The 14643-nt window shown below is 58.7% G+C and overlaps 5 protein-coding genes across 5 annotated transcripts; 2 read left to right on the top strand and 3 right to left on the bottom strand.

The window, feature by feature from the left end:
* Nucleotides 1-4179: 4179 nt before the first annotated feature.
* ACO1O0_000273 (F-box protein) lies at nt 4180-5861 on the top strand (the record flags this gene model as incomplete). The annotated part of the gene is made up of 2 exons (XM_083189772.1): nt 4180-4535; nt 4595-5861. The coding sequence occupies 2 exons, from the start codon at nt 4180-4182 to the stop codon at nt 5859-5861; spliced, it is 1623 nt and encodes a 540-aa protein (XP_083053631.1).
* Nucleotides 5862-6565: 704 nt separating this feature from the next.
* ACO1O0_000272 (uncharacterized protein) lies at nt 6566-9005 on the bottom strand (the record flags this gene model as incomplete). Its single annotated transcript, XM_083189771.1, has 2 exons — nt 6566-8919; nt 8987-9005. 2 exons carry the CDS (start codon nt 9003-9005, stop codon nt 6566-6568), a joined length of 2373 nt encoding a protein of 790 aa, XP_083053630.1.
* An 829-nt stretch (nt 9006-9834) lies between these two features.
* VMA5 (H(+)-transporting V1 sector ATPase subunit C) lies at nt 9835-11297 on the top strand (the record flags this gene model as incomplete). Its single annotated transcript, XM_083189770.1, has 5 exons — nt 9835-10129; nt 10200-10294; nt 10363-10454; nt 10524-11016; nt 11091-11297. 5 exons carry the CDS (start codon nt 9835-9837, stop codon nt 11295-11297), a joined length of 1182 nt encoding a protein of 393 aa, XP_083053629.1.
* Nucleotides 11298-11529: 232 nt separating this feature from the next.
* On the bottom strand, nt 11530-12323 carry MET14 (adenylyl-sulfate kinase; the record flags this gene model as incomplete). Its single annotated transcript, XM_083189769.1, has 3 exons — nt 11530-11892; nt 11958-12210; nt 12316-12323. 3 exons carry the CDS (start codon nt 12321-12323, stop codon nt 11530-11532), a joined length of 624 nt encoding a protein of 207 aa, XP_083053628.1.
* Nucleotides 12324-13014: 691 nt separating this feature from the next.
* On the bottom strand, nt 13015-13990 carry ACO1O0_000269 (HotDog domain-containing protein; the record flags this gene model as incomplete). Its single annotated transcript, XM_083189768.1, has 3 exons — nt 13015-13035; nt 13112-13806; nt 13888-13990. The coding sequence occupies 3 exons, from the start codon at nt 13988-13990 to the stop codon at nt 13015-13017; spliced, it is 819 nt and encodes a 272-aa protein (XP_083053627.1).
* Between the last annotated feature and the right edge of the window lie 653 nt (nt 13991-14643).

Genomic DNA, 14643 nt, shown 5'->3' with positions numbered 1-14643 from the left:
GTCTAGGTAAGGGTCCGGCCTAGGAAGACCCTGATGCCCGCCTGCAACTGGTTAGGCAGCTTGAGTTGGATGTAACAAAGAGGTGAGCCAAGGTCTGTGGTGAGTTGCGTGAGCGTGAACGCAGAACACGAGGAAGAGAGAATAACCCCCCGCCCACAGCAGCACTGTACCGTTCCGTTCAGGCTGCTCGCACCAGGGCCCCAAGGCCACCAGAGGGCCACCAGGGTCACCAGGGTGGACGACGCCCAGTGATTCCTGGTCCAGTCCACCAGCAAGCAAGCCACAGCCGGCGCCCGGGTGGCGGTACTGACGCCAGAGCGGCCAGACGGAGAACGACAGGTATCAGAAAACGATGTCGCCGTCGGATCCCCCCCCACGTGAAGCCGCTCCCAGCCCAGACCGTCGGTCAGTTCCGTCGGTCAGTCCATCGGTGCGTCCTCGGGCTCCTTGGTTGTTCGGCCGTCAGTCGGCGACAAGGCGCGCACGTACGCACTGCAAGTACTCCGTACTCGTACTATAACACAGTCCGCACCGTCTCATTCTTCGCCAGGTCTACATTGCAATGCTTCATGGCCATAGCACGGTGTCACGGACCACGGCGACTTTGTTGGAGGCACGGGCTATTTCGCCGTCGTGGGGCAGCCGGAGTCGAACCTCGAGGAAAGCCGCAGCCGACAGTTGGATCGGGGAGTATCCGTACTCGTACGAACATACGTAGTACTCGTACGGATAGTAATCAGTATCAACAAAAAAAAACCAGCCCATTGGCACACCGCTGCATAACGACGTAGGAGATCAGCATCCGGCAGCACAAGGCCAACCCCCTTCGGCATTTCTCTGCTCGGCAGCGTCAGCGTGACACTGGGTGCCTGGGGACGGTATTTGTGAGAGGCCCGGTAATCATAAAGTTGTCTTGGTTGTCTCGGTCGCTCGGGGCCAAAACCTCAACAGGAGAGCGGACGAGACAGACGAGGGATCGTCGCCGTTATCCGTCCTAATAATACAGGTAGCAACGTCAGAGACAGCCAGAAAGCCAGAGGCAGAGGCAACAGCGAATCCTCGCCGGCGGATGTCATATATTACCACCGGGGTAGCGCCGCCATGGTTGCTCCAGTGCTCTGCAACGCACTCATCCTCCTGTGCCATTCTATGGCCGCTCGGGGTTTGGTCGCTGGTGGGTAGCGAGTGCAGGACGGCGACGTCCACACGCGTATTCGCACAAGTTCCCGCGCAAGCGAGTGAGTGCCAGGCAAGACCTCCAAGAGAAGCCGCAGAAGCCTCAAATGACGGGACGGAGGACCAACGGCGAGGACCAACGGCGAGGACCAACGGCGAGGACCAACGATCAGAACTTCAGAATGGTCGAGAAGGTGTGGGCCGATGATACGGAAGCACGGGTGACGGTTGGTCCTGACCGTTCCATGGATCTGGCCCCTGCATTCCAGGTTCCGTCCCAAATTCCACCCCCACCTTGGCAGAAATTGGCGTCCGGCGGCAAGAAGGAGAGGCTGGAAACGGCAGCGTCTGAAACGGAATAGACCAGAGTCGCTCAACGAGACATCCGCACGAAGGAATACGGCTGTGAAACCTCCAAAGGGCTGTCCGGGCCTACTACGAGTACAGCAACAGCAGAGGGCCCGTCCTAACATCAACTGCGGTAATACAGAGTCGCAGAGAGCGTGGACAATCGATGTTTTAGAATACATGTGGATGTAACTATGTATGGCATCGGATGGTACACGGAATGCCAAATGGGGTGGGAGAATTATTAATAAGGTAGCGGACTCGGCGAGCACATCGTCCACTCGGGGCAGTGCCGTTCTGTCTGTCTCTCGGTCTCTCCACAGCCCACGCAAGCGAGCCATCGCCTATCGCCCCCCCCCAAAGCCAGGCCGACGTGAATTTCCCCGATCTTATCGGCCAGAGACCCAGAGATCGCCATTGTTGGCTGGGATGGGCCCAACGGGAGGCCTGTCTCACTTTGAGATTAGCTTCGTAGTCTGGCCGTTCTGGCGGTGCTGGGCTACATAGTACGAGTAGTAGTACTATTACTAGCATCAACATAAGTCCGTCCGTGTGCCTATCGTCGCCGAAGAATGGCCAGCATGGATGGACTCGTGACACGGTGACGGCCGTCTCATCTTGATCTTGATCCCCACGCAATGTTTCCGAGACGGGGGGCATCCCCGAAAGAAGGGAACATGCTAATATGTACGATACGAGCACTAAAATAAAACAAGAGACGGACGAGAAGGTCGGGCAAGAAGACGGCGGGCGGATGAGCAAATAGGAAAATACTTATCTATTGGAAACAGTCGGTCATTGGTTGGCATCTCCATCTTGCCGTCGACGGTCAGGGGGATTGAGTTTGCATTCGTAGTTTCACGCCGTTCACGATGCTACCACCAGGGAGCACAGAGGGAGCGACCCCGATGTTGCAGTGCTTTCACTGCTTCATCTCGCGCAAAGTGGTCTTGCAAGCTTCCAGCCTGGTGGGCGACTGGCAGGTTGGGGTCGCATCATCTGGGCCCGCAGGGCGTGTTACCGGGGCGGCTAAAGTCCACCTGGCACTGGGAGTGGACAGCCCTGAGCCCAGTGCAGGGCGTCGTAGAATAAATACCGTGTGGATACTACCCCGGGAGTACTGTACGGCCCGAATGTCCAGGGTCTGGTCACAGCCATCTGGAGCCCGCTTGGCACGCAACAAAGCAGACTCGAGTCCTCGACGATAGTTCTTGAGGGGCCGTGGTTGGATTTGCGACCACGGGGAGTTCACTGTTCGCACTGTAACCTCCCCAGCAGGCCTCACCCCCAGTCGGTCGTCACTGGTCAGGTACCAGCGGGTCCGACCTGCCTGGCGGGGGAGAAAATGACGGAGTCACGGACCACCTCTTTTGGGAAAACCCGCCAGCCACATCGGCGCGCAGGCATTCGTCCCTGCGGACGGGTTGACTTCGGCGTCTCACAGCCCCAGCTTTTTGGCTCCCAGGCTGTCCGTCGCCCCAAGATGCATTAGGAACACCCAAAAAGACCCAGCGCGGTGCTGCCGGTGCATCACCCCGGGTCTTTCCCACAGGTGACCGACGGCTACAAGCTGGCGTCGGCTCGAGGGCACATTTTGAGGAATACCTGCTACCTTACTTGCTTAATGCTTTAATATTAATTAATTGTACTATGTACGAGCAGCATGGTACATGCCTCGTCGCAGCGTCGCTTCGCTTCGCAGAGTGGGCGTACGTTGCTGCTACATTGTGGTCGGGCAGGCACTTTCCAGGCGTCCTCTCCACTATTACGCCGGCGAAACCGCCGCCCTTGGCGAACCAGCGTCGTCGCCCACGCTCCTCCCTGGCACTCAGACACTCTCGTTATCCCCCAAAAACCACGGTTATCCACCAGCCCACCCCTCCGGGGGGGGCGTGCAACGCTGCAACGGTGCAACACTGCAACACTTCAACCCACGCTTCTGGCTGCTCTCCCTTCGCCCTCTCACCCATCCGCTCCCGCTTCGGGCAGTCTTGCGCTCTGCCTTCTGCCCGTCCCTGGCTGTTTTGCATCACCCTCCACACCCACCACCACCGCCTCCAGAACCACCCACACCCACACCCACGCCCACGCAACCAACTCTCGCTACCCAGCCGCCGCCCTGTCCTCCTCCTCCTCCTCCGACGCCTGCTTCCGCCATCCACCGTCTCCTCAATCAACCAGGCAGTCAATCAATCACCGGCCGCCTCTCCTGCCGCTTCCGCCCATCGCACCGCGCTGCCTCGAATCTGCGCTGCTCTGCTCTGCTATCCTTAGCACGGCATCCGCAAGCGCAGAGCGAAACTCACCCAGCGCCACCGCGCCCCCTCGCTCCCGTTGCTGCCAGCCAACACACGCCACCAACGCCAGCGAAGACGACAGCGACCGCGCTCACGAGCACAGCGGATAGCCTTGACAGATAGCCGAGCGACCGATCGCGGACGAACCTGTCCAAACCCCCCGACCGTCGCCTGGGTCCTCCAAACCGCTCCTTTCCACGCCATGTTCTCGACGTAATCGCCCCTTGACCCTGCGCACAACTTGAGAGACGGCCTCATTTTCCGGGCCGGGTCCTCCCAAAGGCCGCTCGCCCACGACCGACTCTCACTCAGCCATCCGCTCACTATTTCCAATTTCGCTTCTCCCCCAGTGCCCATCATGGCTGAAGGGCGCCCCTTCGCGGTCGACTCCGCGCAAATGACCGAGTTCGGTTCGAAGCGGTTCCACGATAAGATCGAGCAGCATCAGCAAGATCCTCAACATCAGCATCAACGTCAAGAACTACATGATGCGCCCGCTCCCGCCGCCTCGGGGTCGAAATTCATCCTCCCGCTGCGCGAGTCCAAAACTTCCGATGTCGAGCTCGTCAAACCCGACCACAAACGCGAGAAGCGAGGGTTCTTCAGTTTGAGGCACAAGGTTTCGCTGCTTCACCCCAAGTCGTTACACACCACCGAGACTCCCGAGGTCCCTCTACCGCACATTCGCTCCTCGACCGAGTCAACCCGCAGGAGGTATGATTCCCAGCCCACATACAAATTCGCCAGCCTCAGCTAATCAAATCTTTCGACAGTTTACCTCTTGACCAGTTGTTCCTAGGACTTCCAAACGAACTACAGGTCCAAGTCATCTCCTTCCTACCGCTCCCCGACATCCTTAATCTCCGCCTCGCCTCGAAAGCGTGGCATTCCCTCATAACACTACACGAGGCGACAATTGTACGGCATCACCTCGAACACTACGTCCCCATCTACGCCCGCCGGCTGTACCCCGCCACACATAACAAGGAATTGACCTTCCACTATCTCTGCGGCCTATGGCACCGGCTACATGTAGCAGCCAAGTTAGCCTACATGATGAGCGAGTGGATCACCAAGGACATCTTCCTACGCCAAACCGAAGCCGAACGCCTCGCCTTTGCCCCGCAGCATGAGCGCATGCGTCGTCGGTTAATTCCGTTACTCTTCACAGTTTTCCATTTCTTCGAAATGTACCGAAAATTACACCTAGAATTCATGGAGAAGCATGGCCACGGGCTGAAGATGGACGTCTACACCGTGAACCCCATTGAGAAGGAAATCATGGACATGTATGACGACCAAACATTATTACGGGTCCACGAGGTGTTCCCTCTCGTAATATCCTCATTTTGCCGTCGCCTACGGCCTCCGACCTACGTTGGTCGAGTGGAACGCTCACTCCGTGGTTATATCAGGGAGAAGCCTTCGGACGAGATACATTCCGCCATCCTCTGCATTGGAGGAATGCGGCAAGTCGAGAGATTATGGGAAATTAAGGGATACAATAGCCGGCGAGTGGCAGTGGACAACTGGTACAATTCCCTTACCAGGGACGGCCCGACGGATCAACCGACCAAGACGCGGCGAAGTTTAATGAGCTTTGGCCGGAAGAAGTCCATCGGCAGCGAGTCGCGTGAGAACCACCGCGAGCATCACCGTTCCTCCTTCAGCAGTCTCCACCGGAGCAAGAGTCCGAGGGGATCTATGGAGGGAATCGAGTGGGGTTTCGACTCGAATTGGATATTCAACACTAGCTTGTCGGCTGGCGCCCCTATGGGCTCACTCAGCCATGACCAAGCACAGACGATCCTAGATGACCTACCCGTTTTGCAACAAATATGGATGACAACAGCCGAGGCCTTGATTCTCGACCGCAATATTGTTTCTAGGACGCAAGATATCAAGCGGAACCAGCAAGTCATGCTATACCTTATTCGCGAGGATGCATTAGACGAAGACGACGAGTGGTGCTATGGCCGGAAACTTCATGATTCTGTCCGGCCACCCGCTAGCACCATTGGCGACGATGATGCGGACTGAGACCCAATAGTCTCTGCGCTTTTAAACACCTACATATTACTACTGCGACGAATCATCCCCTGCAGTTCCTTCTTTCGGATCCATGGCTTTTCCTTTTACAATCATGTCGGTATGCATATGGTTCAGGCTGCTTGTATTTCCAAAAAGAGCTGCGAGCATTTACGAGGCGTTTGGGGGTATTTTCATGGGCGATTCCCGAGCACCAGACGAAGATGGGCTCGCAGAGACACGGTTATCACCAATTTTTTTTATTTTTCCCTTTTACATGTTACTGGTGGTCATGAGGTCTTCATCTGTTCGCGAGACCGAGTAGATACCACGGACGCATCTGCTCCTTTCCTTGTCATGTATGTTGAGATAAGCCTCGAGGCGGGTTTTGATTCTGGCCGCGGCCAGCGCTACATTTGCAATATACTGCGCCGTTATGATACGACGCTTTGAAGACCTAACTCGACTCCGTGAATCGCGACAATGGAGACTGAAAATCATCGCCATAGGGATAAAAACCCCATGTTGTCTGTGTAATACGTGCCGCTCCCCGCGAACCCCTGACACTTAAAATAGTTGCCTTACTGTATCCCATCCCGTGCAATGTGCCCCGAACCCGTTTTGTCTTCGCTATGTAGATTAAATCAGAGGGAGATATCGCCGTGCCAAGAAATAAGGGTGAAGAGATTGTGCCTGAGCATGTCTCACGCCCATCATCACCTTCTGCCGTACGCGTCGAACAGGTGCTCCTGCATCCGAGCGTCTCCTCCCATCGTGGCATCGAGCTGCGCCTGCGTGCCAAAGGACGAGGGCGCATTGCGCTGCTGCTGCTGCTGTTGCTGCTGTTGCACGGAGCGGCCAGCGCTGAGAGCGTACTGCATGCTGAGGTATTGTTGGCTATCGCCAAAGGACGGGTAAGGCGCGCTGGCTGAGGATGAGGGCGCTGCAGGGGCTGCTATGTGGCTTTGGTGCTGATTGCTTGAGAATTGTTGCTGCGGCTGCCGCTGTTGTACGTAATAGTTCTGTTGCTGCTGCTGTTGTTGCTGCTGTCGCTGGCCCTGGTTCATAGGATGTGCGGTAGGGGTGTTTCTCTGTGGCTGCTGGAACTGCTCCTGAGGCGAAGGGCGGAACTGCGGGCCGGGATGTCGACCCATCTGGCCAGAGTTCGGCCGTGAGGTGGGCGCCACAGTTCTCGGGCTTTGAGGACCGAAGCTTCCTGATGAAGAGTTGGGCGTTACGTTGTGAAGAACACCAGCATTATTCACCCCAGGCGCTGCAGTCAAGTCGGTTCCCGATTGCTGTGAACCCGGGTTCTGAGTAGCGGTTGACTGGCGTGAGTCGGAGATACGGCGGCGTTTGCCTCGGGGCCCCTGGACTCCCTGGACTCCTTCATTTCCCTGGGTGCCTTCAGGGAGCTGATGCCTAGCTTGAGATTGTTGCTGAGCCTGCTCTGCGGTTTGATTCCCTTGCGCCGCGCTGTCGTGGGCAGCTACAGTCTGCTCTATCGATCTCTTCCTGGTATTATCTCCTGGGCGGCGAGGGCTTTGAGGTGGGGCGTCCGTCCAGTTCTGTGCATGCAGAGAGAGTGCGCCCCCAGCAGCTGGAATGCTTCCTTGGACGCTTTGACTGCTCGAGTATGTCGAATCATGCGGGGGGTTGGTGGTGCCATTGCTAGCCGCTCTGGCGACGTTGAGGGTGGGGGAGGCCTGAGGAGCTGGGTTGGCAGATCCAGCCTGAGACTGTGTCAAGTCAGCGGGTGCACCCTTCGGGCGGTTCTTGGAGCCCTTCGGGCGACCCTTCCTCTTCGACCCGGGCGTACTCAGTATAGACGAGTCGGGGTGTTGCAATTCGTCTAGAGCGGAGGAGGCGTCGGCGCTCGACTGAGCCTCCGGGACCTGGGCGAGCTCTGAAGGTTGGTCTGAGGGCTGTGGGACTTGATTATTCCTCTCATCCACCGGTTCAGCTTGGGTAGGCGTTCCATCCAGGTCAGCTCCTTCGCCTTCAGTAGGTGCCCTGGGACCCTTTTTGACACCCTTGTCTTTGCGTGTCTTCGTGCTCTTACTCCCTTTCGGGCGTCCCCGAGGGCGTCTTCCGGGCATAGCCCCAGAGGATCCAGCATTTCCTGCCTGGCCGGCGTCGGTCCCCCCCAGCCCCCCGGGGTACCTTGAGGACGGAGGCAAGTCTGCGGGCGGAAAGATTTCGGAGAGCCAGCCGACGACGAGTGACCCTGAGCCATTGTTTCGATCGCTCTGGGGAAATCCCCGATTGTCAGGGGGAGGCGGCGCCCCAGGGATCCCCCCAAAGTACGCAAGAGCCTTGCATAGCTGATCAACCACTAGGACGGGGTGGAGGCTGCGCAAGAAGGTTAGAAGCCGGGCTTGCTCTGCCTTCACCTCCGGTGACGGAGGCCCCCCGTCTGGCCGAGTCTGCCAGTATCCCGGTGGTGGGGGCATGTACGGGTACTGAGGGTGAGGAGGAGCGTGCTGGTGGGGTCCCGGAGGGCCAGCGGGCGGTTCGGAGTCCTGGTGGTTCCATATACGCTTGCTTCTTTTAAGCGACGGGTATCCGTTCTTAATAGCATTCAGGGCGGCAGCTTGGGTGGCCTCGCTGGAGCGCTTAGCGGCCAGGTCGCGCTCATCCATCTGCGGCTTGTTGAAGAAATCCATGTGCATCACGGCAAAGTTCCCATCCTTCTTGTTGGCCATGTTCTGGAGCTTGGCAGGGACGGGGTTCCTTACACGGCCGTCCTTGGGCTGCCTAGGCAGACCACTCCCGTTGGCTAAGCGCCGTTGGCTGGGGCCAACGGACCCTGATGTCGTGGCACGATCCCTATGGGGGCTAGCAGAGGACGCAGTCGTCTCAGGCGCGTCATCGTCGACGAACTCAATCGGCGCTGCCGCAGTTTCGGTTGGCGTCTCTGACGTGGCTTGCGCAGGCGGTTCGGGCGAGGTCGATGCGACAGCGGTGGCCGCAGCAGCAGCAGCTACATCGTCATAGGGGCCTTCTGGGCGGGATTCCGACTCTTCAGCGAGGATTTGGTCGCCGGGTGAGGCGTTCGGTGAGCTAGAAGCTGTTGGGGCAGGGTCATTAGTGTACAGGTCCCAGATATTGCAGAAATCGGAGCGTGGTTGGCGTACGCGACGAGTCCGCAGACATGACGGCGGAGTGTCTCAGGTTTCAACCCGATATGGCTTGACACACATAGGCATCTCATGCGCTGTGTCCAATGTTTGTCCCCCAAGGAAAATCGCGTAGCGTGGTTGGCGATGCGTCTGGCGAAGCGTCTGGCGAAGCGTCTGGCGAAGCGTCTGGCGATGCGTCTGGCGATGTGTGGGAGCGTCGAGGTTCGCGACAGGATAGGACGAAATGAGACGAGGACGACGAGGGGGGTATTCGCGCTGGGGTCTCGTGAGATCTCGTGAGATCTCGTGCCAGTGGCGTGGCGTGACAGGACTCAAATCGCTAAGGTTGGACGAGTTCGCAGCTTGCGCATCCGCCTAGTAATAATAATCGCCTGCTGTCCGACCTGAAGCTGGGTGCCGTTATTAGGTGGGATGCGCCAGGTGGAACCTTGGCACTCGACCCAGGCACTTGGTCAGGGCAGCTCAGCGAGTCCAGCGAGCTCAGCCACAGGCACCACGCCTGGTCAGCCACATCTTCAGCCACAGCATCAGCCACAGCGCTGAGGTCACACCTCATCCTGTTCGTACCACACCTCACCTGCCCCAAGCTGCCCGTCTCCAGCAGCTCCAACCCCCATCCACGGTAGTCCAACATATCCAGGTGTCCTGACGGCTGGCCCAGCAGCAAACCCGCAACACCGATGAGGGCCTAGATTCGAATACTCTCATCCTCATCCCCCGCGCATCCTTACCCGACCCTTCCCGCGGCCACCTCCGCACTCCACGCCCCATCTCCTTGACCGACCTCCTCCTCCTCCTCCTCCTCCTCCTCCTCAAGTCTTCCCCCCTCCGTCGAAGTCACCATGGCCCCCAAATATGCCGTGGTGTCGCTGCCCCTCGGCGCCTTTGACTCCAACGACAAGAACGATGCCATTTCCGCCCTGAGCGCCACCGTGTCTCCCGACAATGGCACCGTCCTCCCCTTCAACGTCCCCGAGTTCAAGATTGGCACCCTCGATGCCCTCGTGCAGCAGGCCGATGACCTGGCCAAGCTTGAGGCTACCGCCGAGGCCGTCGTCGCTAAGGTCGCCGAGTCGCTGCGCACCATCCTCAACGGCGACGAGGACCGCCTAGCCTCGTACAAGATGGTTAACGACAGTCAGTGCGAGCCCCGAGGACATGTATCCGAATGTCCAGCTCCTAGCATCTCCTGCTGACACCACCGCAGAGCCTACCGAGCAGTACCTCAACAACTTTACCTGGAACAAGATCCGCTACCGTTCCGATAAGCCTCTCGGAGAGCTCGTAGACACTCTCCAAAAGGTATCCCTGGCGCCGCTCCTCTTCTCTCTCCTTTCCCGGCGGGATGCTGACGGCCGTGAACCCTGTAGGAGCTCCTGACGGTCGACAGCGACGTCAAGTCCAAGTTCACCCAGTATAACTCGGTCAAGACGAACCTGGCCACTCTACAACGGCGTCAAACGTGAGTAGTGGGAGCGAAGCCATATTGCCCCATCGTCCCCGTGCGTGCTGACCCGGCGTCCCATCATAGCGGCAACCTATCTACCAAGTCCCTTACCCCCATTGTCGACCCGGCTCTTCTGATCCAAGACTCGGAGTACATCGAGACCCACCTCATCGTCGTCCCCAGAAATGCCAAGAAGGACTTCCTCAAGACATACGAGGAGCTGGCGCCCATGGTTGTCCCGCGCTCTGCCGTGGAGGTCGCCCAGGACGACGAGTTCGTCCTGTTCGCGGTAGCGACCTTTAAGAAGTATAGCGCCGAGTTCCTCCACAAGTGCAGAGAGCAGAAGTGGACGCCCCGCCAGTACAAGTACGTCGAGGGCGGCCGGGAGGAGGAGCAGCGCGAGCTGGACAAGGTCACCAACGAGGAGCGCAAGGTGTGCGGCGAGGCCCTGCGCATCGCCCGCACCGGGTGGAGCGAGAGCGTCATGGCCTGGATCCATGTCCTGACATTGCGGGTCTTTGTCGAGGCGGTTCTGCGGTACGGCTTGCCTCTGGACTACGTTGCGGCTCTGATCAAGGTACGTTTGATGCCGCGCCTGGGGGTTGGAAATTGCTCCTGACAGATCTGATGCACTGACTTTGTGAACCGCAGACGACACCGAAGTTGGCCCCCAAGGTGAAGACGGCCTTGGACTCGCAGTTCTCGTACCTGGGCGGGAATGCGTTCGGCAGGGACAAGCGCGGCAGGGTCACCAAGGACGACGCGGCCATGAGCTCGGAGATGGCCGCGGCAGGTCTGGGCACGGGAGACGGCAACGAGTACACAGCCTACGTCTACTACGATCTCGAATTCCCGTGAGGCGGGCGACGAGAATCGACACGGGAGAGAAGCAGGAGAAGGTGGGAAAGCGTGGAAGCACGGAAAGGTACATTGAGCATCTGACGCATGTATTCTAACCTCTATAAGATGCAGCGAATAGCATGGTATGCATACCCCTGATTGTAACTGCTGGCTCGAGAAATGGCAAGGTCATTTAATGAGATCCGGGACGGCCCTCCTCCTCCTCTTCTTCTTATTCCTCCTCTTCTCCTCAAGCAGACTTGAGGTAGCCCTTCTCGGACAGCCACTGGGTGATCTGGGCGACGCACTCCTCGACCGTGTTCTCGTGGGTCTTGATGGTGATCTCGGGGTTGACGGGCTCCTCGTAGGGGGCGGAAATGCCGGTGAACTCCTTGATCTCGCCGGCGCGGGCCTTCTTGTAGAGGCCCTTGGGGTCGCGCTGCTCGGCGACCTCGAGGGGCACGTCGACGTAGACCTCGACAAAGGGCAGGGGCTCGTCGTCGGCCTGGGTGGTCTGGGCGTGCAGCTCGCGGGCGAGGTCGCGGTCGGCGCGGTAGGGGGAGATGAAGGATGTGATGGCGACGGTGGAGGCGTCGGCGAAGAGCTTGGCGACCTGCGTTGCGGGTGGTGAGCTTCTGGTAATTCCTACTACTCTTTTGGGGGCTGGGGGCTGTGTACCTCAGAGATGCGGCGGATGTTCTCGTTGCGGTCCTTCTCGGAGAAGCCCAGATCCTTATTCAGGCCGAAGCGCACGTTGTCGCCGTCGAGACGGTAGGCGGCGACGCCCAGGTGGAGGAGGTGCTGCTCGAGGGCGGTCGCAACGGTGGACTTGCCCGAGGCGGAGAGACCCGTCAGCCAGATGGTGAGGCCGCGCTGCTTGCGGAGGTCATTGCGCTCACGGCGCGAGAGCGACGGGTGCCAGGTAATGTTGCTACAGATGGATGCCATGTGTTAGTTGCGGTGGTGTAATAGCTGGTGTCTGGATGGGTACTGTGGATGGAGGGGTGGTGGGAGGGGATTTGGAGAACAAACTCACGTAGCCATTGTGATTTGATGCTGGATCCAATTGAAACTCTAAAACAGCGCGGCAGGCAAAGAGGGTATTCTAGACAAGATCGAGAACAGAGTTTAAGCCGGGTATCGGGGGAGTGGTGGGAGGAATATAAACGACGGCCTTCAGGTACTCGGTGGAGGTATGGCGTAACACCCAGAGGCCGGCCGGAGGGGTGGAGGGGCAGAGGGGCGCCCTGACGCAGTGAACTCAGGTACGTACTAAAAAGTACAGCCAAAACAGCCGCCACCACGCCTCCAATCTCTTTCCCCTTTGCACTGTTGTAGCCTTGCTTGCTCGCCCCCTTGGCTGGGTCCCCCTATAACCCCCCACATCAAATGATAAAAAAGATCCATCGGTCCTCGGATCGTCGCTCGAGGTGCCCGACGAGCCAGAACGGGCAAGCCAATCCGTCTGGTGCATCTATCTCTGACGGTGCCACTTGTCATCGAGGCCCCGACACTTGGTGCTCAGTTCTAGTGATGGCAGTCTATTATAAACAGGTTTCTAGGTACTCTATATGGGGCTGTCTTGACAACGCTTGGACAGATTTCGTAATGCACAGGAATGTATATCATGTATATGTATCATGCGGGGGGGGAAAACCCAAGACCAGTGTCCGTCGTGCGTAAATAGCTCTCTGCGGGTGGTCTGCGGATGGGTATCCAGACTTGGAAGCTGGCTCTAAACAATCCGAGGCATCACCTATGACATGGGCAACCATGGGTCAGCAAACACCGTCGATCATCCGGGGTAACAGGTTTCAGGCAGAAAAACTCACCGCAGCATACTTAGGAGACACAAACAGGCCCTCGGCCTCGGCAAACACGGTGGGCGTCTCACCCGGCGCCGCCAGGCTCTCCAGGTGGCCCTTAACCCAGGCCTTGCGGCCCTCAACCTTGGTCGTCTGGGCGCGCAGCACAAGGAAGCTTCCCGCGGGCGTGGGCTTGCGGTAGTCGATCTTGAGGTTGGCCGTCACGGCGATGCTGTGCGGCAGCGACTTGAAGCAGCACCGGCCCAGGCCCTCATCCAGCACCGTCGCCAGCAGCCCGCCGTGCACGATGCCCGGGTGCCCGCACAGGTCCTCGCCCACGTACATGACGGCCACCATCTCACGGCCCTCGGCGTCGTTCCACGAGTACGGCGGCACCGCGATCTTGTTCGCGCCCAGCAGCGCACCGCCCGTCAGGCTGCGCGCCCGGTACTCGCCCGGCATCTTCATGTGCGGCCGCGACTCGGCCAGGTCGGTGCGCTTGCGCAGCTCCGCCACCAGCGGGTGCGAGTTGATGGTCTCCTCGATCCTGTGCGCCTCCTTATCGGCCTCTGCGGGCGTGTAGGCGCGCAGGCTGTCCTCGTCCGAGTAGAAGCCCATGCCGCGGGCGTTCATGGCCTTCCATGCGCCCACGGCACCGATGGTGGAGAAGGTGAGGCCGAAGAGGGCGAAGGACAGGCCCTTGCGGAGACCGCTAGGCTGCGCTGTATCACGGAAAGATGCGTCAGCTTTGTTTCTCATCATGACCAGTGCTCCTCCCATGGGTTTGAGTCTATTCGACTTACACCGTGTCTCGGCCGCATAGCCGCGTTGCTGCGTGGTTCGCGCAGTGCGCCAGACTGTCTGTCCCAGGCGACGCCCGCTACGCCCAACACTCTGGGCGAACATGTTTCCTTTTTCGTTCTGCCGCGGCGGAGGTTCGTCGCAAGTCTTCTTGTTGCCACGCCGTGGTTGGATGTAATAGAGGGTGGAAAGGCGACGTACAAGATGGAATCTCCCGAGGTTCAGGGTCCCCGCATTGAAGCATACATGCCATTATATGCAACTAAGCCATCCTCTCGGCATTCCCCCAAGTGGCTTGGGCCGACGATTCCCAGTCGAAGCCGGACAGGCGCTGCTTCCACTGTATCGATTCCTTCCACTCCAATTTCGTCATCACCAAACCTGTCATTCGGATAGCCTCACGTCCACCTGCCAACTTGTTGCCAACACGTCAATGCGCGTACATGCAACGGGTTGCGCGATCCCCAATGCATGCTACCACCTATTACATACATAGTACGGATAGTGTTACCTGATTGTGCCCCGACTCGCCGCGACCCGCCGCAACTCGCCGTGACTCGCAGCAATTATTGCCAATCATGCATGCCCTCCATCCGATATGTGACACCCTTGACACCCTCTGTGCCTGACATCATCCCTATACCAGTGGCTGCGGTCTGAATCTGACCAGGTTTGGAGCCCCCCAACATCACTGATGAGGCACTCGTTGGTGCCCCTGACGTCGCCTCTGTCATGGATGTTCGCTTTGTGCTCCGTAG

This window comes from Amphichorda felina (genome assembly GCF_050947745.1).
Source record: "Amphichorda felina strain 45539 chromosome Unknown scaffold_1, whole genome shotgun sequence".
Taxonomy (NCBI): domain Eukaryota; kingdom Fungi; phylum Ascomycota; class Sordariomycetes; order Hypocreales; family Bionectriaceae; genus Amphichorda; species Amphichorda felina.
The sequence above is the reverse complement of the archived record's forward strand: the minus strand, read 5'-3'. Positions and strand labels throughout refer to the sequence as shown.